A 24,756-nucleotide genomic window follows, 5' to 3' on the forward strand; every position below is an offset into this window, starting at 1 on the left:
ATACTAAGAACGAGTTTGTTACACTGATCATTCCAATTTGTAACTACTTTCAATTACTTTTAAAATCAAGTTATCTTTCATTCAAGTCAAGAAATAGTGAAAAGGGGAAAGAAAAGTTTTATATGCTAGCTCTGTCAGAAGATAATTTAAAGTGCATGTTATCTAAAAATAATCTAATCCTTAATGATCGACTCCTTCATAAGTATACCTTTCAGAATGATTCATTTGACATGTATTTTTCATGGACCCAGAGAAATGAGGGTGACAAAAAAAATTCTCTGAAGCTCTGAATCACTCTTTAATAAGTAAAAACTGCAGCTCCAAGAATAAACAGAAATGGAATGGTTAATTATCTATCAACTCCCAAACTCCTGCAAAAGAAAAATTAAAAAGAAATAACACAAGCTTGAAGTCATTTTGTTAATAAGCAAAAAAAAAAAAAAGCAAATATGAAGCTGCTTCTAGAGAGTTCTAAAATTATTTCCATGGGGGAAAAATCAATTTGTTTTTACACTTGAATACTAAACTAAAAAAAGTCCATAGCTTTTTATGCTGGAATAATACTATCCTGAATGGTAGAAGTATTAATACACCACAGAAACCTGAAAGATACCACTGAGGATCCTCAAAATCAAACAACAGTGTAGATGATCAAAACAGACCTTTCATATGAATGTATAATCATCTACTACCTAGAAACATTAACTGTAATCAAGTTAAAGTAGGTATTGATCGATTTTATGATCACTATCTCTATATCTAACACACTTGTAAACATATTAATTGCAGCACACATCAAAAAAATCATACAAATGTTTTCATAAAGCTTGCAAAAAGAATCACTGACCCACAAAAGTATAATGATATAGCACAATAGTTTATTAAATAAGTGACTAATAAAAACAATTATACCAGTAGCACATTATAAAATAAGACAGCAATGTCTTAAAATTTAAATTAAAAGATAATACAAAACTAACCTCTAAATAAACACTGAATTTTTAAAACAAAATTCAAACTGGACACTTAAAGAAGTATCTTTAAAGATTAATATACATTGTGCACATTAACACTATAGTGCATTGTAACATTTAAATTTTAAACAAAATAAATGAAAACCATTTGGAAGATAAAATGAAAACTAACTGCTTAGATTCTTCTTAAAGATAACTTCCTAGACACTGGTTTTATACTGGATATAGATACAACTTAATAAAGCAGCTTTATATGGTCCTTTACACACTTAGCAAAAGGCAGCAACCGAATAAACACAGTTCTGTATGTATTTAGAACACTTAGCACATAATTAAGTAGAGCATCCTAGACAAGGAAGAAAATGATTTCTCTTTATATGTGCTATGATCCACATTACAAGCAATCACTTTAGTGTTTACTGACTACTGACAATATGCAAACAAGTAAAAAAGAAACAAATGATTTATATTTCCTCCTGTGCCTAAGATTCAGGCTAATAGTGTTTTAAAGAGTTTCTTTCACTCTCTTAATTTCTGATTGATAAGTCTATTAGGGGCTAAACTAAGTACTTTTTACAAACTAATGGAAACAATTAAGCACATCTCCTATACAAATAATTTATAGCCAGATGAGAAGCTAAATTTCAGGAAGAAGAAAATCCATGGTATATACTTTAAAAGGTTGTACATTTTTTTTATTAAGTTGATCTTCACAACTATTTTTAAGTCAATGAAATACTTTATTCTGATCTCCTAAAAGTATACATAAATTAAAATAAAGAACTGTCTGAAAAGATATACTATTACACCTGTGCACTTTTGTAAAAACCAAGAGAATTGGTAAGATTGGATTCTTGACTTTTTTATCATTTTTATACAAAAATTCCTAACAGGAAAAATAAAAAACATTAGTCTTGAATGTATTTCTTAAATAAAAATATCAGTAGCAGTTCAAACATTTAACAAAAATCTATGGACCAATAGTGACAGATTATTGTACTTAATAACGGTCAGCTGTTTCAACTAAACATCTTAATAGATGGCATAAATAAGGACTATGGTCCTTTAGTTAAACCACTTTTAAAATACAAGCGTGCACAAAATTCTGCATTCTATCAATATTAAATAACATTTCACACCAATAAATACAGTATTTGTATTCCTTTCAATTTACAATTAGTGCAAATCACCTACATGAGCATTGTTATACAAGATAATTTCACACTCTTTTAAATTGTATTTCACAAATAGATTAATGGAGGAAATGAATCTATTTCATTAATGTCACTACAAGTTTCTATCACAGGCAATAATGAGTGAATAGTTAGAAAAAGAACTAAAAAATATCTTTACATGTAAATGTTTATTAATTGAAAATTATTTGGAAAATTATTCAAATCTGAACCTGTATTTTATAGCCATACAAAGAATGGATTAATTCAGTTAGTTATGTCTGTAGCAGCCAGATTACAAGATTAGAATTGAAATTTTTAAAAAATGAAACAAAACAATTCATATAAAACTACACATCACAGCATGAGAAAATTAAAACTTTTCCTATCTGAAACATGTCTGCTTTATTGTTTAATAAACTGATCTCCATCTACTCATGCCCTGTGAACTAAGCCCTACTGAAATCAGAAACTCCAGAGAGGCAGCGGGGAGGAGTAAGGCAGGGAGAGAGAGGACATAGAGGATTCTAGGGCCTGAAATTGTATTTTATAAGAAATCTTCCTGTGATTCTGATGCTTGATAGTCTACAAATAACAACTATTGAGTACCATGTCATTCTCCTTATATTTCAAAAATATTTAATTTCCTTTATAATATTTTAGTGTTCCTCTTTTTCCTATTCTGTAGGAAATAACCATGAATTATTTCGTGTGTAATTTTCTCTTTGTCTTTGAAATATCAACACTCAATGAGATTTTCTGATGCATGCATTAACTTTTCCTTTGAATAGCAACTGAACATCTATGGACTAGGTTTAATTCTGTAATACAGAAATACAGGAGCGTTTCGGAGATCATCAGAAAAAAATGCTTCATTCTACTTCCTTCAAAAGTTCTACATTTTTGCAGAATCGACCATCTTATTAATGTAACATGTGACAAAGACCTTATGGCTGCATCACATATGAAAGAGCATATATACTGCTGAAAATTGTAATACAGAAAATGATAAATATGGACTATTCTAATTAGAATCACGTTGAAAAAGATTTTGATTAACAATGAAACTAAAACCAGAACACCTAATGATTTCTCAAAAACTCCCAAATAATCATTAGTGTTTTCTCCCCATACACCAAAAGAGGGTCATGGTCTAATATATTAGCATAGTGCATTCAGACAGTAGTAATGTGTGATTTTTCTTAAAATCATCTAGATTTCAGCTATAATAACTACTAATTATTTTATAAACTTAGTGATGAATAATTCATTTTTTTTGTTCTTTTTTTTTGGTACTGGGGATCGAACTCGGGTCCTTGTGCTTGCAAGGCACGCGGCGGAACCACTGAGCCAAATCCCCGGCCCACTTTTTTTGTTCTTAAAAAACATTGATTTTGCTAAAGGATACTGACATCTTTCATCCAATGTTATGAGAGCTTCAGTAAGTTAATCTGTTCATATGTAATTATACACATTTTACTTTTATTAAATATTCAATCATAACTATAGATTCTTAGCATACAGCAACTTTATAATCATACTTGTATTTGATTATCTATACACTGCCTACTCTATTCCTAAAGTTTCAACAACTTTCAATTGCCACTATACCTGAAAAAAAGTCCAAAATCACATTAATAAATTGGAAGATATGTTGACAATTTACTTGTATATGTGCATTTCAATGAGGCAAATAGTCTCTTCTATGTCAGTTCAAGACTGAGTGATGGAATATTCAATGTTTCTGTTGTTGACTTAAAACTGGATCATTAAAGCTTGAAGAACAAGTTTTAATTCTGCAAACCTCTGGAAAGATACAGATGCTGATGATCTTTCAGTTGGCAGGTTGTATAATCAACAAGCTTTGTATCTCCCTCATTTCATAGCTTCATATTTATTTAAGGTTGAAAAAATAAAATTATCCTGAGCACAAAAAGTTCATATTAAATAAAACAATGACTAAAATTTGGGTATTTCTAAAAAATACCCAGAGATCAACACAGATATATTCGTATTTATAAGCTTAAAACTGAAAATTTCATGCTAATATTAGTGATTTCATACTAGGAATAATAAGTTAAAGAAGAGAATGTCATATGGTTCACAAGTCTTTCAATGGAAATAACATTTAGTATGAGTCTATAGTTGTTTTCCAATGTGGCAGGATTTCATATATGAATAAATGCAGTAAGTTGGATGAAACAGAGTAGCAGACTAATGGAAAGCATCGTCTTTCTTGTTAGTTACTGGACTGTTCAACAATAGGGACAGTATGTAATATTGCACTTAAGTCCCAGAGGCTTCCATAACTCTTCAGAGTCCAAACACTGTGTATCATCATTTGCCAAACAAGCAAGAAGGAAAAACATTTGCTTAATAGGACAATTCTCACAAGACATTCATCCAATATTTTGCAACAACGCACATATCTAGTTTCTGATTAGTGCAAAAGAGAAAAAGGAAAAAAAAAAATCGACACAGGCAAATTAATTGCCCTGTCAGACTAAGTAACAATCCAATCAATTACATTCTATCCAAACCTGACAAGCAAAGGCAACTTTTTGCAGTGATAAGCTTATAGAAAGGACAAGATAGCTGTTCTCCTTTACTTTATGTACTCTATTGAGAGTTTTATCCACATTTTTAAAATCACACTTATAAAAGAGGTTTCCAGGATTGCCTCCGAGGATGAGCAGTGGCAGAGTTGGGTCTCATGAAGGGTATCTACACAGTAAAGTGATAAGAAAAGAACATTAACATTTAAAGATCACAGCAGCTCTGCACTATGTTTTATGAAACATACTAATTATACCACAGCAGATTCAAATAACATATAATCTGGTCCAAAGAGATAGAAAACCTAAACCTAAATGCCATGATCTTGTGCAGGTTGTCATTGACTAAGACTGCACTATTTTACCTTTTGAAACATTGAGTTGCCTCCTCTTGTATTACTACTGCTACTACTACTATTATTTTTGTTTTTATTACTTTTGGTTGCCAAAATAAATCTACTGTACCAAAACAAAAAAGAATATAAAAAGATAAAGGGCTTGTAATTATAAAGAGAAAGATATATTTGATCAATAAGGTTTTTAAAAAATAGCAGTTTGCTACTTTTTCACCAAATGTGGCCATTTAACAATGCCTGAGAAAGTAAATGATTTAACTGAGCCCAAACAGGAAACTTAATCAGGCTATTACAGGACTGGTTACATTCCAAAAGCCTCAGGGAGTGAATTTTCAAATGGTTTTTATCCCTGGACCCACACCATCTTCTGTATTGGAAATTTTTGGTCACCATTTTTTGCAACCTTTGTTCTCAATCTTTAAGAGAAATTTTAAGTGCTTAATGATTAAAAGTAACATTTCAACTGGCAAACAAGAGACTTTCACATCTGTGTAGATGAGGTGAAATTGCCATGTTAGTCATGCAGAGAAAAAGTTCAATTTTTATACTTAACAATTAGAGATGTGTTTAATGCTTCTAAGTTCCATTGAGAAAAAGAAAGTGAAAAGTGGCACATAGACAAAGCACTACTGAGGAGAGCTACTATGCCCAACTGAATAACTTTCAAAGAAAGCAAAAATAAAATTGCACAAGAAAAAAAAAAGAACATATTGAGAAACAATTTTCAAAGAAACACGGCAGTTATAAATAACATGAGAAAAGAAAGAACTGAATTATTTTGCTGAACAATAAGGTGATACATGCTAACTTTTCTCAGTATTTCAGGCTCTAAGTGAAGATTTTTGAATACAATCTGAATCTGATATTCTGATAAGTGCTTTGCTGGATGGTTAAGAACTACTGGAATAGCATAATGCAAGAGGAAGCAACCATGTCATTAATAGAAGTTCGACTAATTCGAATTACAGGCATAAATGATGGAAAGGAGTCAAAAATTATATTTGCATTTGATATGTCTTTTAATTATGTCACGGAAATCTGCTTTAAATCTCAATTAAATCCAAGTAGAATTACCTTTGAGAAAACTAAGGAGCTATTGCTAATATTCCTCCATTCCAAATTTCATTAAAACTCCAAGTCAGTCAATCAGTCTCTCTAGATCAATTTAGTTTTGTTTGTCTGTTTGTTTAGTACTGGCAACTCAACCTACAGTCTTAATACCTAGCTCCATCTCCAGCCCTTTCTGCATTTTTTAAATTCTAAACTACTAAATTACCCAATCTGTATTCAAAACTGGGACTCTCCTGTCTCAGCCTCCCAGAGTGATGGGATTACTGGTGTGCAACAACAGGTTAAACTCTAAGTCTCCAGGAATACTGGAATAAGCAGTGTGCCTTGTGTTGGCTTCTGCTTTTCCAGGATAAAACACTGCAGTATTATAAATTAAACATCAAGTTCTGGCTTTGCATATTGACCTAACAAGCTTACTTACAAAGAAAAATAGAAGAAAATTAGCTTTTTTCAAAGGGCTTCACTGATGCATACAAGTATCATCAACACAGTCTCCATACTGTGAAGCTGGAACTGTTTACTACTTTTGTCCTGAGAAAGTCAAATATATTAGTTGAAGATCATTTTTTCTTTCCTGGTACCAGGGATAGAACTTGGGTCCTTGCACTTTTGAGGCAGGAGTCGCAACCACTGAGCTAAATCCCCAGTCCTAAATATATTAGAGTGCGTAGTGTGGTGAGTCCGTATGCTTAATAATTAGTGTATAAGCACTATAATCAAGACAGCCTAAATTCAATCTCTAGCTACAGCACTTTTTAGTTACGTGATTTCAGGCAAGCAGTTCACCTAAGTTTTCTCAATACAAAATAGGGATAAAATCAGTATCTATTTTATAAGGTTATTGTGAGGATTAAATGAAATAAAATAAAATAGGGAAAACACTATCACAGTAACTGGAACATAAGACCTCAATAAATTTTGGCATCTTAGATGATGGCCAGTGACTTGTCACACACTAGAGTATTATTTTTGTGGAAGGGCAAAATTATATTTTAGTACATTACAATTTATGTAATGTAACTTTTCACATAATATAATTTAATGTGTAGTTGGAACAATTTTTATTTGACATTGTTAAGAGTCTCTGTACCTTAGTTACCTCATGTATAACATGGAGATACCTATATCTCATATGACTGTTATAAGAATGAAATGAAAATAACACTTCTAAAGAGTTGACAGCCAGGTCTGGGACATATTAATAATCTAAGATGAGTACTATTATAATTCCCAGACCAAAAAAAGTTTTCTGCGGTACAGTCACAAATGCTAAAAAAAAAAAAAATGAGCTGCTTACACTTATTCCCTAAACACCAAAACCTATCAACTCTCCAACTTGTATGCAATGTTTATTTTAAATTCATTTCACATTTTATTTCATTATTACATATTTCATGCATCCAAAGCAATACAAAACCAATATAAATCAAAACCTTGTTAAAAACACTGAAGAATGCTTAATTTAGAAAAGAATGAAAGAAAAATCAGAAAATATAGACTAGAAGTTGTGCTATAATTGTTTCGTATGATTCCAAGCACCGAAATTTTTAAGTAAAGCCATGTGTGCTTACTTGGGAAGAGAAATTGCCAATTTTAACCAAAGCTGCCTTAACATGGAAAGGTTTATGGGTCCACCTTCGGCAGAAGCTTGTTCCCCCACTGCTTGTGTCCCCATTGATGCTGGGCAGATAACTCAAATTTCAAATGAATACTGAGATTACAGATTCCAGGTTTCCTTCCAGAATTATATGTTGTTTTGGAATCTCCGAGTTATAAAAGTTAGGAAATGTGTAGAAAAAATAAAGTTAAACACAACTTCATAGAGAAAATTACTTCAAAGTCATTTACCTGTCCAGGAAAAGAACCAGAACTAGATTCTCATTCCTTCAAAATGATTAATGTAATCATTAATATATATAATAATCTTGGACAGTTAACAATATTAACATACTGCATTGGAAAGTGAGTCAGAAATTGCAAAAATAAATCTTGCTGAAAAATAAATGAATAAAACAAAAAACATTTAATTGCAGTACATGCTTGAGTTACAATGATTTCTCTTCTAAAACTGAGTATCTCAGAAGTACCACACTTCACTATGTAATATATACCATGTTCAGGCTTCTGCTTTCTTTAAATAGAAATTATGTGACTCTATTTCATTTACTTAAAAAATAAATTTCAAATTTCAAATACTTAAAACACCTACCAAAAATATTTTTGAAATCATACAAAATTATATACAAAATAATAGTTTTAATATTTTGATGTTGATTTTAAAGTCAAAGACTGTTATACAGTAAACACTAAATGTGTGAGGCAGGTTAGCCATTCCTATGTCTAACAAAACCACCCATCAACCTAACTAGAGAAGAAAAAGTACACAAGTAAATATTTTCTTTTTTAATACAAATCTTATCAGTATAATGCTTTAAGAAAAACTCAGTGGCATTTAAGCTACCTTTATACATTATGATGGAAATATTGATATTTTAGCATCAAATAATGTTTAATAGCCAGATTTTTTAAATGTTATAAACAGAATCCCTTAAAATTGTGAAAGTAAATACACTAAATGCTATAAAATGATAAGTGATACAGTATGAATGTTCCTTTTTTTGTAAATAATGTACCTTTTTTGTAAATAAATATATATACGTGTATGTTTGAGATATATATATATATGAATTTGGGGGTTTTTCTTTTTCTTTTTTTTTGGTGGTACCAAGGATCAAATTCACGACCTTGCACTTGTGAGGCAGGCATGATGCCACTGACCTAAATCCTCAGCCTTTGTAAATATATTTTTATAATGAACAAAACTTTCAAAAAATGTGAGTTTCTACTTACTGTCCTTTAAATATATTTAAATTAAAACTGTTTTTTAGGATAATCTTAGATTTACGGAAAAACTGAGTAAGTGAAACACAGATTCACATTTTCTAAGTACGTGCACGCACAGTGTTAAATGCAAATGTTAAAGTCTTTATTTCACCTCAAGACCATTTTGATAGCTCAAGGCTAGCGAAAGGGGAAGGAAAAGGTAGGCAGAAATAGAGGACGAAACTAATGTGCTATGATTTAGGAGTGTACACGCGTCATTGATTCTAATTCAGTGTAATGATTCTGAACAAGTCACTGAGTTAGATACCTGGGTACCAACAATGACCTTTGAGAATGTGAAGGGAAGGTAAACTTTCAGATGAGAATTGTGCTAGCCTTACGAATTATCTCTAGAAAAAGCATTCAACAAAGCATTCAACAAAGCTGACAGCACAGTAGGGATAGTAAGTAATCTGGCAATCAGGAAATTCAACTACACATACCTATAATATGGTATTTGTAATTTATAATCCGTAATTTAGTAGCCAGGCTGCTTTTACCAGTCACTATGAGTCTACAAATATTAGCTTTTTTTAATAAACTGGTCTCTGCTCTAGGGGTCTTAATCTTTTCCCACAGTCACAAAGTGCTAATATAAATAAAACAGGTTAAAAAGCCTCCAGGTTTACTACTGCTGAAGCTAGATATTGTCAATGAAACAAACAGGCACTAACATGAAAACTACTGAGTTGGCTGAAAAAAATTTAAGATGAGAGTTTGTCAGTGTTATGGTGATATTCCAGAAAATCCTTGGTTGAAAATACAAGCAAAAATTGACAAACTCAAGAAATGACTTCACCTCCTAATTTGTTCCTTATTAACCACTGTGGCTATCAATGGAAAGTTCCTATCAAGTTCCTTTAAATGGTTGTAAAACCCCACAGATATGAACAATTCTAAGATACAGGGTCACTTCTCAAATCTGTCATATAATTTTCTTCTTAGAGACACTGCAGCAATCAAATAGCAATCCTAGAGCATATAAAAGATCACTGAATTCTATGAGGGGATAGAGAAAGCATACTATATAAACACCTTTTCTTCCTTGCCTCCTCCTTTTTGGTTAATTATCTGCTATAACCCTAGTATAATTTTGTTTCCTGGATGATTCTAAATCTTTCCATTTCTACCTCCATCAGTCTAGGTTTCCAGACTCCAACCCCTACCCATACAGTTGTCACACAGCCCACTGCAATGCTACCTCTCTGAAGTGCTAACCATGTGTCATCCCTTGTCATCCTTCAATGAATCTCCCTTAGTCCTCTTAGAATCTCTAGCCTGAATCCAGGCTCTCATCTACCTGTTCTCTTAAACAGAATATTTGGCTCTTACAGTTCCACATTATGTATTTATTCATGTCCCTTCTGCCTTTTGAAGGGCTATCTTCCTTTGCAATCTCCTAAATCCTACTCTGTGGGAGCTGGCCTTGGCCCGCTGGCATTTGACATTGGAAAAATAACTTCTTCTACCATTGAGGCATTGATACAATCTATGACTCTGTCTGGATTGACCTGGAGTTCACTGTGTAATCGAGGCTGGTTTTATGAGATTACAGGCTTACAGACGTGCACCACCACGCCCGGCTCAAGGACCTTGTTAAATTTATTTGTTCTTTGACCCTGTGATGGGAGGAACTCGGAGAGAAAGCCAAAGACCTGATCTTCTCTGTAAGAGTCAGAAAATCCAGTCTTTGTATACGAAGAGTTGATTGGTGCTTCTTGTTGGTGTGCCTTTAAAAGGAGCTGTTTCTGTAAAATAAATCAGACCTCTTGTCTCCACACTACTGAGTGTGCTGTCCTTTCTCAATCCTCACTCCCCAACTCAGATACGTTCATGTTGTGACAGCTGGACCGCCACACTACTCATTCTTCTCAAATTTTATTTCAGTTTATATGAAGACTTCTCCCCTTATTCTTTTAGTAATATTCTTGTGATCTTCTGAATTCTTATGACTCTAATATACTCTCTACGTGACTTTTCTTTTTTTGGCAGTACATGGGATTAAACCAACACCTTCAACTGACCTACATCCCTTACTCCCAACACACACATACACACACACACACACACTTTTATTTTGAGATAGAGTCTTGCTAAGTTGCCCAGTCTGGGCTCAAAATTGTGATCCTCCTGCCTCAGTTTCACTGCAATGTATCACATGACTAGCTTCTATATGACATTTTTAATGAATGAGTAGACTAACAGACTTCAGTATCTTTATAAAGAAATACAACCTAGATTAGAATATAAATCTAGTGAGAATATATAAATCTTATTTTTAAAAGAAGAGCAAAATGTTATTTCCTGATGAATAAAAGCTTCAGAAGAATGCTTAAAGAAATCTTCAGTAAATAATTCCTAATACTTTACATGAAATTCAACTTTCGTTTTAAAAAGAACTACATTTACAGATCATGTCACAAGATCCTTGATACAATCAGGCAATTTTGTGATTCTTTAATAATGACATAAATGAATAACCAGAAAGAGGAATATGGGTCTGAAAGATTTCAGTCACTGAAAAGGAAAGTTATTGATTAATGTAATTTTACCTGGATGTTACTGAATCCCATTGATTTTGTCCTTCCTAAGCCTATCTTTTCCATGTAGCTGTGTTGATCTGATTCACTGGACAATTACACAAAGTGCCTGAACAGTTTCATTTAAAGCAGAAGTCCTGCTTACCACTATTTGTAGAGAACATATTTAAAGAAATCACATTCATGTAATTTAATCAAGCAATTCTCACAGAGCTCAACTGGTTGTGATTTATGAGCTAAATCACACTTGTGGTCCTTGACTTCATGCATAAACTTTGCACTTAAAGTAACATGTACACACAAAGAATGCATGAACAGTTCTACACTAAATTCACATTATAAGGTCAAAATTTTAATAGCATAGTCAGGAAATGATAATCCCTCAAATTTATCTAAGTATTTTAGGAATATAAACATACGTTAAGTTGCTCCACAATAAAATGTTTGCCAAGTTCTGAATTAGACCACTTAAAGAAACCATGAACCAGTCATATACAGTTCAAAGAAAAATTGCAAGAATCAGAGACCTGACGCACTATCTGTGAAAATCATTCACTTTTCAGTATGTTTATAATTTTTTTTTTATATTCTTTCACCAAAAAACCAAAGTTAGTGTACAAAAAAATAAACTTTGGTTAAATAACAGGAAACCTCTGTCAATACTAAAATCAAATATAACAGCCAACCTGGGTATTGTTTTGATGAGAGATAATAAATCCTGAAATTATAGTTTAATGTTCAGATAACAATATATGCAAGAGAGCACAGTTTAAGAAATTTCCTTCTTTGAGAATATGTAAGATTTTACAGAGAAACATCCAAATTTGACAGTAGATTTTTGAAATTTCTGGTTAGTCATTTCATTTATATTTCTGTTTCTAATTCTCATTCTGTTAAATAATAAAATTAATATAATCCAAAATTGCAGTTGATTAAAAAAATAACCAAAGGTGGAGACAAACATCACAAATCTATTCCTAATCCTACAAAACTACAGGATAATCAATGAAATATAATATGTGTATATATAGATTTTCTTCAAAATATGATATACTATCAAAAATATTTTCATGACTATTACCTCAGAATGATTAAGACAGTTACCCCTCCGATGGTACAATTTAACAGTGGCTTATACTGAGCAAAATAAATGAGCAGACTGACAATCAATATATAAAATATTTAGGGAAACTATTAAAATAATCATAATAAAAACAAAGAAAAGCAGAAAGTAAAAATATATATGCAAAAATCTACTATATAACAGGTATCACTAAGCACTCAATATTACTGTTTAACAATACTTTCACCTAGCACAGAGGATGTGTGTTTTCTTATTTACTAGTATAGAGGTTTAATGAGCCTGAAATACCTGCCAATAAGATACTATGTCTGCCTGACACTAACAAACGCATTGTGTTACCAGAAATTGTTTAGGGGGACTTAAGCCAAACATCAAAATAAGAAGATATAAGAAATTTACAAAGTGAACAACTTTTATCCTAGGCATGGAATGTACTACTACTACAATACTGGTGCTGGATTTTAAAAGGTGCGATTTTGATGATTAAAACTCAAGAAATATATCTGAAACTGATACCCATTTACACAGAACAGATCAAACTAAGTGAATGAAATGTCACAGAATGAAAGGAACTGTTATCACTAAAAGAAAATGCAGAAACACACAGACGTGCAGCAACATGACCCCACCAAAGATTTAACTTTTGAGTATTTAAACAATGACGAGATTTGGACAGTTAAAACAGAAGAAGTGATTCTTTCCAAATGACAACTATAATGATGAGTGAAGACACTAGAATAAAAGTATTTTGAAGTGCAAACATTTCACTTAAAAATTATAGCTCACAGAGGATGTAAATATTAAAAATGCACTATAAAAGTCGCTTTTAAAAAGCTAGGAGGCCAGGTGTGGTGGCACATGCCTGTAATCCCAGCACTCGGGAGGTTGAGGCAGGAGGATCACTGTGAATTTGAAACCAGCCTGGACTACACAGTGAGTTCCAGGTCAGTTTCAACTACATAGTGAGACCCTGTCTCAAAAAAATAAATAAAAAAATAAAATAAAATAAAATTTAAAAAATAAAGCTAGGGTTATTGTAGTAACAATACAGAATTTACAGAAATGGTATAATATTAACATTGCAGTCAAGAGGTCTTTATTCCAAGACTCTCACTAATTATGTGACCTTTTATAAAGCACTCATTTAAAACATTACTAAAATTTTATATCATGCCAAGTATTAACTGACTTTTCTGATGTAAAGACAGGTAAAATTTCATTAAGTTTAGAAACTTGGTGGGCAGCAGTAGCGAGAGGCAACTGAACAAAGTGCAAGATTCTGAAAGGACTAATTTAACACACAATGACTAGTATTGTTAAAGAGGCCTGTTTAAATTGTTGGTGAAGCCATACTGAGATAGTCATGGCACAGAGAGCATCAAAGGGACAAAAGACAAACTCCTCGGACACTTGACCTGATTTCTGCTCTCTTCTGAGGGAGTGAGGGACTTTTGTGTTTTTTTCTAAAAAATGTTACTATTCCTTTGATCCTATAAATGCCCAATAGATAACTGAAAGTAGAACCAAAGCCCGGCCTTCATTTTACAAAATTCTGGGTCAAATTCTTCTCTGCTGCAAATAATCATGTTAGTAATTCTGGGACTGTCTAAAAGTTGGCCAAACGAGGTAATAGCTCTAAATTTACTTAGCCTATCTATTACCCTTCATGATTACCTGACAAAGACTGCCCTTCAAGCCAAGAGACTGACTCCCAAGGGACCAAAACTGTCCCTCAAGTCATAGGATTCAACCAGGACTGAGGACACCGGACAACCTCAACTAATTCTTAAAAACTGACCTCCTGATTTTGTGAGTGGGCCAGTCTGGTCCTCTTCATCACAGTATCGCCTCTCCAGCTACTACCCAAGCTGGAGTCCTTCCTTATTTTTCCTTACATTACAATTAAAACTTTTGCTTATAAATTCAAACTGTCATTTTAAAAGAATTTTTATCAGCACATGTATGTAGTATGTAATGATTATATTCCTTAAAGGGAGTTGGTACATGTACATGACACATCTTCATTCTTTTTTCATCAACTTTCCCCTCCATCTCTTGGGTCCCCTTCCTTTATGCAAAAGATATAACACACTATTTCCTATTATCTACCTTTTATTTTGCTCTTTATATTTTGGATTTCTCATATAACAGAGACCATGTGGTATTTAAGCTTGTGTGCCTGATTTATTTTACTTAACATTATGATCTCAAAGTGCATCCTTTTTCCTACAAATGACTCAAATTTATCCTTCTTTATAGCAGAGTAATACGCTACTGTATATAAATGCTACATTTTATTTAATCCATTCATCTGTTGAGGGACATACAGGCAACATCCAAGATTTAGCTATTACAAATTGTGCTCTTATAAACATGAATATGCATGTACTACTTTAATATGATGTCTTTAACTGGACCCATGCTAGTGTGTGACAATATTATTTCAAATAGGTAGACCATCTTTGCTTGAAAAGTAGGAGAAGGAGGATTAAGACACAAACAAGATTAATAAAGTAATGTTAAAAATAAGTAGGAATTCACAAGAAGAGAATATGGGAAATAAAATATGAAGCAAAAGAAAATGGCACAAAGGCACAGATGAATCTAAAATCAGTACATCAGGAGGTCCAATTAGGTATAGAGAGTGGGTAAGTGACAAGGGTCTATTCCTCTTGACTCTCTGCTAGGACATAAGAGATTATATAAATATAGTGTAGAAGGAAGACTATGAGATGCATTAACTAGGTAAAAGAGAAACTAAAATAGAAATTTTAAGTTATCTTCAAGAGCTCAAATGAGACACAAAGGTCTACACTAGAACAGTGGGAGCAAAGATGCAAAGGAAAGTACAGCCAACATGAGGTCTCAGAAACTGTGTCAACAATTTGTACAACCAGTCTGAAGTGCTGTAGAATGTTTTGGGAAAGAGAAATAGCCTGAGATGATCAAAGTAGAGGGCTTCTAATTCCATGAACAGCTGAAAATGAAGACAAAAAGACAAGATTGAAGCAAGCTTTGGACAGCTATAGAAACTATCTTATAAAGTGGATTAATGTTGCAAGAAATGGGAAGACTCTGGAAAAATTTAAGTAACTCATTTTTAGTAAGACAAGTGGATAAAAACAGTAAGTATTCTAAATACAGGAAGGCATAAGCGATTGAAACAATCCAGGAGAGAGCTGAGGAAGGTGTGTATTATGTACATCTGGTTATTTAATACTCGCAGCAGTTTCAGAGGCAGAAACAATTATCCCCAATTTACAGATGAGGAAATTAAACCACAGAGTTTAACTAGATAAAGGTTACATCTAGTAAGTGCAGAACAAATACCAGGAATTGAGTAGTTTGTCTTCAGAATTTAAGCATTCAAAAATCCACTATTTAAAAAGCATTTAAGTTTTTGCTACTGTAAGAATTAAAGTAGCAAAACTGCACTAAAATAAATCTAGAAAAGATATTTTAAGAGTAAGCTTAGTCACCAATATTAAATGATGAACTGAGACAATAAGGTAATACTTAGAAAATAAAAAGGCCAGTAAATTTAGCAACTCAAAGTTCATAAGTAATTTCTACAAAGCAAACAATCTTCGTCTTTGGAATCAATCACCAAATATATATTTAACATCCACAAGAACCAAAATTACACAAACATTTATGACATGGAACTAGGCATAGTGGTACATAATACTAGCATTCAGGAGGTTGAACCAGGTTTCTGAGTTCAAGGGCAGCCAGGGTGACACAGAGTCAGGGATGATCTGGATTATATTGTGACAGCCTGTCTAAAAATAAAGAAATAAAAACTAAAATGTTTGTAAATGGGGAGGGGAAGATGGGGTGTAAGGAGGGCAGGGACAAGGGGAAAAAATGAGAACCAAGACGTGTCATGTAAAGGTACAAGATCCCAATAATGAATGTAACTGTACATATAACTAAAATGTACCAATAAACTCAATGAGAAAAAAAGAGAAAAGGTTATAGTATCAACAAGAAGCTTTGCCATTTATGAGAATTAGCAGTCCTGATATTTAAATCAGTAAGTTTCTGAAAACTAGTAGTGTTTTAAAATCAACAAGAGTATGACATATTCCAATAGAGCAAAGCAGAAATTTTATTTTGTTAACTGCTACTACTGTAATAAAAGTATTATATTTAAATGGTTGCATTTCAGCAGATCTTTAAAAAATCTCAACCATGTGATCATTTAATATACAAAGATACTATGTACTTCCTGCCTAAGTAATGTCTAAAATATGCATTGGATATTTCATAATAACATCAGCTTGGCTTTTCTTTTTTCAGACAATCATCACAAAACATTTAAATTTCAATTTGGCAAAAAGCATTAGCAAACAAAGCAAAAATAAAAAACTTCAAAAACGTGAAAGAAAAATGTTTGCATTTTATACAAAGATATGTGATAAATTCATTCTTTAAAAAGAAAAGTCTTTCCATAAAGAGGCACTGGATATGGAAAGAAAACTCAACAGACAAGAAAATTCGAATGACTAGCCAACATGTGTATAAATGATAAACCTCATAATCTACGAGCACAATGCCCATCTCTCTGATACAGGGGAAGAGGAAAAGTGCGACAGGGGTGGAAAAAGTGATCAGAATGTGACATATGCATAGTCCTCCAAAATGAATTCAATTGTTATGTATTGCAAATATTTACCAATAAATAAAAAAACGAAAAAAAAAGCCAGTATCTATGCTTCAGATTGACAGAAATCTTGCTATCACATTATCACATGTTCATGTCCAACGGAAAAGTATCTGTGAAAAACACAGAAAGTGCATCTACAATGACCTACCATATTTAACTTTGGAATATGAATTAAGAAAAAAAAAGGATTTTTATCAAGAAAAATATTACACTATAGTATATCCAAATTATTAATATATATAATACTGTATATATTCTAGTTATTTAAAAATTAATTCTACATTTACTGAAGAAAGCCTATTATGTGATATAAAATTTTTAAAAAAATAAGCAGTTGCAGAGTCAACTACAATAGCTATAAATGGGGAGGAAGAGACAATGTTAGCCAGCAGACCCTGATTGTACGTAAGAGAAATACAGATAATTGTGCCGTAGGCATTCATACATCCACATGTGGATATATTCCAAGATTGCCAGTGGATACCTAAATGTGTAGTCAGGGTTAAACCCTGTATATACTCCATATTTTCTTGCCCATTGGGACAATTACTAAGTAAGTAGTATAAGGGTTACAAGTACTATGACATTATAACATTCAATCAGATAGGAAAGACAACTACTAAGTGACTAATGTGCTGGTAAGGCACAGTGTGAATACTCTGGAGAAGAGCATGATTCACATCCTGGGCAAGACAACACAAGACTTCACCATGTTGCTTGGAAAGAACAGCACACAATTTAAAACTTAGGAATTGTTTATGTCAGAATTTCAACTTAAAGTTTCAGATCACAACTGACTGCAGGAAACTCAAACTGTGGATAAGAGGAGGACTGTAAACTAAACTAATTTGATTTCCTCAAAGGAGCAGGTTTAAAGGAAATAAGGGGAAAAATATGGTGCTTTAATAATCAATCCAGTAAGTTAAAGTATGTGTTCTACTCTAACCTATAATTAAATATCTTTAAAATCAAACGACTTAAACTGTTATAATTTTTTCAAAACATATGTGTATATTCTCACTGAACATCTTGAAGTCGAAGTTTAGTAATTATTTCCACTAGAGGTTTAGCAAGTAGTTGTAAAAACAGTATCTTATAAAGCATGTTTTTATATTTTATTTATTATAAGTTCAATGAAAAACAACCCTTGGCTTCCCAAGGAATTTCTCATCAACTCTGGTACCCCAACCTAAATAGAGGAACAGCTACAGGTGCAGCCCCATGGAGTTTGTGGGCTAGCCCAGTGGCAGCCCCCCCACCTGAGACCTCCACAGAGGAAAGCTCAGAGGCGCAGCCTCACAGGCACCTGCAGCCACTCACCCCTGACACAGACACCAACCCCACACACACCTCCAGCCTCCTGGCTAGGCTGGTGACTGGATTCACACCACAGAGGCACAGGGGGTTCATAAAGGCCACTGGTGTGAGCTCCAGCCTCAATTTTTATTTCATTCACATAGGTAAAGGCGATAGATTAATAAGAACCACAAATTGTCATTATCTAAGCTGTGCTTGATGCTACTGTGTTGTATCACCTGGGCTAAAGTGTTATGACTGAGCTAATCAGTTGTCTTTCCTGGTACTATGAAAATGAGATTGCCTTGGAGTCATTAGAGACTCAAACACTAAAGGCAAGTGACAACAGGAAGATCAAAATATTAACAGGAATTAAACTAAGGACAGTACCAAAACAAAAATAAAAATGAGAAGACATTCAACCAAGGCACAAGAACAAACACAGGCTACAAGTTCACCAAAGGTAAATTCTGGGGCATATGAGGTGGAAAAGTCTGATAATCAACCACCTGGAGATCCTGAACTGATAGTACAGGAAGTAGGAAAACAGATGAAGGAGGCTCTAGAAAAATTCAAAACAGACATGATTTTCCAAGATAACTAAAGGTATGGTGAGGAGAATGAAAGACCTGATAAGAGACTCAGATATAACAACACGTGAATTCAGGACCATGATAAAAGCCATGAATGCCTAGCATAGGAAAGAAATGGAATCCATGAACAGATGCAAACAGATATCCAGGAGATTAAAAACTCTATCGAAAATTTAATAACAGACTGAGCCAATCCAAAGACAGGATATCAGATAAAGAAGACAGGATGGCTGTCAGTGTCCATGAAAAGAGGGATCTCTTAAAAAAAAAGGGGAGGTAAGAAATCAATCCAACAGCTCCTAGATCACACAAAGAAGAACAATATAAGACTGACAGGAGTCCATGAAAAATCAGGAAAAGTACAAATGATATATATAAAAAAAAAACCATTGATAGAATTAATGACAAAAAAACTTCCCAAACAGAACAAAATAATTTGACATACAGGTAAGTAAGGCTTATAGGAATCAAACTAGCCTTGATCACACACACACACACACACACAAACTATACCCAGGCACATAATAATCAAGATCCCAGAAACACAACAGAAGAAAAGATTACTACGAGCAGTTAGAAAAAGAAACAAATCAGATACAAAGGAAAACCCATCAGAATCACAGCATACTTTTCAACACAAATCCTTAGGTTAAGGAGAGCCTGGAGGGCGCTATTTCAAGTCCTAAAAGAAAACAACCTCCAACCTAGACTGATGTATCCTGCAAAACTGTCTTTCAAAATTGATGGGGAAATAAGATACTTCCATGACAAAGAACACCTGAGAAACTTCATGAATACTAATCCAGCACTTCAGACAATTCTAAATAATATTCTAGAAAAAGACAATGCAGATCACAACTCAATGAGGCTCAACAAAGGAAATCTAGCAGGCAAGGCAAGAAATTAAAGGGAGAGGAGAAAAAAATTAAAAAGAACCAACAGAAAAATAGCATGGTGATGATAAGGCAGTACATACCAGTTATAGCCATCAGCTATAATGGCCTTAATTCACCAATCAAAAGAAACAGACTGACAGAATGGATGAAGAAGCAAAATCCAACAATATGCTATATACAAGAAGCACATCTAAGTTCAAAAAGAAACTCATGGACTGAAAGTAAAAGGATGCAAAATAGTTCTTCATAGGACAGGAACCTGAAAAAAAACAGGGGAAGCTATCTTACTTGCAGACAAAGTGAATTTCAAACCAAAGCTAATTAAGCCAGACAAAGAAGGCCACTACATCGTTATAAAGGGAATAATCCAAGAGGAAAAGATGACAATCATGAATATATATGCACCAAATACTAATGCCCCCAACTATACAAAACAAATATTAAGGTACATGAAAAAACAAATAAGCACTGATACAATTGTAGGGGGGGACCTCAATACCCCACTGTAACAATAGACAGATCATCTAGACAAAAAATCAACAATGAAATACTAGAACTGAACCAAGCTTTTGAACAAATGGAATTAATAGACCTCTACAGAGTGTTCCACCCCACCAAATCAGAAAATACATTCTTTTCAGCTACACATGGGTCATTCTCCAAAATAGACCACATACTAGTACATATAACATGTTTAAGTAAATACAAAGGAACTGAAGTCATCCCATGTATATTACCTGACCATAGTGCAATTAAACTGGAGATCAACAGCAAAAGAAACCACAACAACTTTACAAACACATGGAAATTGAATAATACTTTCCTGAACAACCAATGGGTCACAAAGGAAATTAAAGAAGAAATTAGACAAATTTTACAAATGATAATGCCAATACAACATACAGGAATTTATAGGACACAATGAAAGTTCTTTGAGGGAAATTATAGCAGTGAATGCCCATACTAGAAAAAGAGGGAGCTCAAATAAACAACCTAATGCTGAATCTTAAGCTTCTGGGGAAAAAAAGAGTAATAAAAACCCAAAGCTCATATGAGGGAGGAAATTATTAAGATCAGAGCAGAAATCAATGTAATGGATACTAAGAGAATGATACAAAAAACACAACAAATCGAAGAGTTGGTTTTTTGAAAGAATAAATAAAACTGATATACCCTTAGCCAAACTTATCCAAAAAAGAAAGAAAAGGCTCAAATCCAAGCAATTAAGAATAAAAAAGGTGAAGTCACAACAGATCCAGCAGAAATCCAGAGGATCATCAATACCTACACTTCGAGAAACTGTACCATAATAAAATGGAAAATGCAGAAGAAATGGATAGATTTCTAGATACATATGAATTACCAAAGTTGAATGAAGAAGATATAAAAATTTTAAACACTCCAATTACAATCAGTGAAATTGAACACACAATTAAAAATTTACCAACAAAGATAAGCCCAGGTCCTGATGGCTTCACTGCTGAATTCAACAAGATGTTTAGAGAACTAATGAACTTTTGAATGAAATTGAAAGGGAAGCAATACTTCCAAATTCATTCCTACAAGCAATTGTATTTTGATTCTAAAACCAGGGAAAGACACAACCAAAAAAGAGAACTATAGGCCAAACTCCCTAATGAACAAAGATGCAAAAATCCTCAATTAAGATACTGGCGACCAGAATACAAGAGGGTCATCAAGAAAATCATACACCCTGACCAAGTGAGATTTATCCCAGGGATGAAAAGATGGTTCAACATACATAAATCAATAAATGTAATATACTACATTAACAAAGTCAAGAACAAAAAACCATATGATCCTCTCAATAGATGCAGAAAAAGCATCTGACAAAATTCAACACCCATTCATGATAAAAACTCTGCAGAAAATGGAAATGGATAGTTTTTAACTCAACAAACAGCCAACATCATTTTAAATTGTCAAAAACCGAAAAAATTCACACTAAAATCAGGAAGAAGACAAGGATATCCAGTATCACCACTCCTGTTCAATATAGTTTTGAAAACATTAGCCACAGAAATTAGACAAGAGAAAGAAATAAAAGCAATAAAGATAGGAAAGGAAGACCTTAAACTGTCATTATTTGCTGACATGATATTCTAAATAGAAGACCCCAAAAAACTCCGCCAAAAAACCTCTAAACTTAACTGACAGATTGAATAGAGTAGCTGGATACAAGGTAAACATTCAAAAATCAATAGTCTTCTTGCACACAAATAACAGACTCAATGGCCAAGAAATTAGGGAAACAATCCCTTTCATAATACCATTCAAAAAAATGAGATATCTAGGAAGCAGTCTAAAGAAGGAAGCAAAAGACCTCTACATTGAGAACTACAACACTCTAACAGAAGAGATCGAAGAGGATATAAGAAAATGGAAAGACATCCCTTGATTGTAGGGGGAAAGGAACCCTTCTTCATTGTTGATGGGAATGCAGACTAGTGCAACCACTGTGGAAATCAATACCTTACACAACTAGGATTAAAAGACCCATTTCACCCAGCTATTCCCTTGTGGGGTATCTTCCCAAGAGAATTAAAAGAATCATATCACAGTGATATATGCTTACCTGTGTTTAAAGCTGCACAGTTTGTAATAGTTAAAACTTGGAAACAGCCCAAGTGCCCATCAAATGGAGACTGAATAAAGACGTGTGATTTTTCATAAAATGGAGTACTACTCACCCATAAAGAACAAGAAACTAGAGACATAGCTAAGTCGATGCACACTGAGGACATAATGAAGTGAAATTAATAGGACACACATGTAAATACTGAATAGTTTCTCTGGTGTGAGAAACTAAAAGTGTAACTGAGGAATGTATATTTCATGTTGTTCAATAAAAAAAGGTCTAAAGGTGTAAGGAATTGGGAGGGGTAGGGGAAATGTAAAAAGGAAAAATAAAAAATAAGAGAAAAGGAAAAAATAGAAATAAAGTCTTCTTAAATAGGGAAGGGTGGAAGGGGTGAAGGGAGGCCAGGGGAATGTGGAAAAAATAAGAATCAAGATATGTCATGTTAAGGTACAAGATCCTGATAATGAATGTAACTGCATTATATATCTAAAACGTACCAATACAGAAAAAAATAAAATCCCCAGGTTTTGCTGTTTCAGATCAAATACTTGTTCATGAACCTCTGCCTGCATCTATCTCCTATTCCATAAGGACCCTCCCATTTCTACCTGTGCTCAAAGAACCTTTTGTCTTCTGTGCTGCCTTTTCTCCTAACTCGCCATTCCTTTGACACCCTGTTCATCTTATTGCCTATCACTCATGTTTAGGATAGAGAAGAGGAGGAAAGGAGAGAGAGAGACTGAAAGAGAGAGAGGGAAAATACATTCATGTGTAAGTGGAATATAACAAATTCTGACCTGTAATTTTGAATCAGAAAAAAGAAATTCTTCAAAATTCTACTAAGAGAGCTAAAGAAGGGATCTTGACATAGTTGGGTAGGGTTACTCTGTGTGATTAGAAGGAAACAGAAATCCCAATTTGGCCAGGATGAACAGAGTATTTGTAGTTCTTAAACTTTCTTTTTTAATCTAGAGTTACTCTTGGTACTTGTGACATAAAAAAAGCATGAGAAGTGGAAGTTAACAGTGCATGTGATTAAATCAGAATGGCACAGACTACTAGGAAATGAGCTATCTTCATAGATATATTGTAAAAAATACAAAATGAGTACTGAAACCGTAAAGAAAGAATTCAGGATCTCTTAATTAAGTTACTAATCTAATTTAGGGTGCCCAAAGTAAAATGAAATATACTGTATTCCATGCCTTTGCATTGCAATTTTATTAAATTGATTTTTTAAACAGTCATAAGAGAACTCATATATCTGCTATACTCTCAGTTATCTGATATCCAATATCCAAAGTATCAGAAATATATGTATGCTTATTAGCTTTTTAAAATCATTTTATGGTTGTGCTCACTTTGGCAGCACATATACTAAAATCATTTTCTGATTATAAAACTAAGCTACATTATCATCCTCACCATTATTATTGTTGTTCTGTGGTACCGGTAACTGAACCCAGATCATTCACATTAAGCTGCCTCCTCAGTCCAGCGCTCTTTTATTTTTTATTTTAAGATAGGGACTTGCTAAGCTGCCCAAGCAGAACTCAAATCTGCAACGCTCCAGCCTCAGTCTTCCAGAGTGCTAGGATTACTGGTATGTACCACAGCACTTGGTAATATTATAAATTATTTATAAAATTTTTATAAAATTTGAGATCATAGATCTTAAAAAAGATTTTTAAACTTTAGGTTTCCCCACAACATAAACATTCTTAATAATGAAAAAATGATCATATAAGAGAAAAGAAACTTATGTTATACCAGAAATCATTAACCATTTCTTATGCCTAAGTATCTGTGTTGGTTCGAAATATTTTTTATTATAATGAGCACAACAAAGAATATCATCATACCAAAAATGTACTAATTCCTGAATATTCCTATGGAAAGAGTTCTACAGGTATTGTTTAGTCAGAAACAGTATTCTCATGTTTAATATCTTGGATTCATACTGGTAAAATGTTTTCCAGAAAAGTTATTCCCCTTTAATTTTCTTATACAAAGGTATAAGAGTACTATTAACTTTCCATGTGCTTGTTGAATGTTCCAAACTATT

At 33.2% G+C, this 24,756-nt stretch overlaps 1 protein-coding gene across 5 annotated transcripts in view; it reads right to left on the reverse strand.

Moving 5' to 3' along the window:
- Phf14 (PHD finger protein 14) overlaps positions 1-24,756 on the reverse strand; it is a 278,273-nt gene that overhangs the window by 157,227 nt on the left and 96,290 nt on the right. Inside the window, exon 17 of one of the 5 annotated variants that reach the window (XM_010610532.3) lies at positions 3,466-4,870. The exons of the other annotated variants lie outside the window; for them this stretch is intronic. Within the exon in view, the coding sequence (XP_010608834.1) occupies positions 4,858-4,870 (13 nt within the window). The 3' untranslated portion in view covers positions 3,466-4,857. Of the gene's footprint in view, positions 1-3,465; positions 4,871-24,756 lie in introns of those variants that run through there. 5 annotated transcript variants of the gene reach the window in all.

This window comes from Fukomys damarensis, unplaced genomic scaffold (genome assembly GCF_012274545.1).
Source record: "Fukomys damarensis isolate Sample0158 unplaced genomic scaffold, DMR_v1.0_HiC HiC_scaffold_4, whole genome shotgun sequence".
Classification (NCBI taxonomy): domain Eukaryota; kingdom Metazoa; phylum Chordata; class Mammalia; order Rodentia; family Bathyergidae; genus Fukomys; species Fukomys damarensis.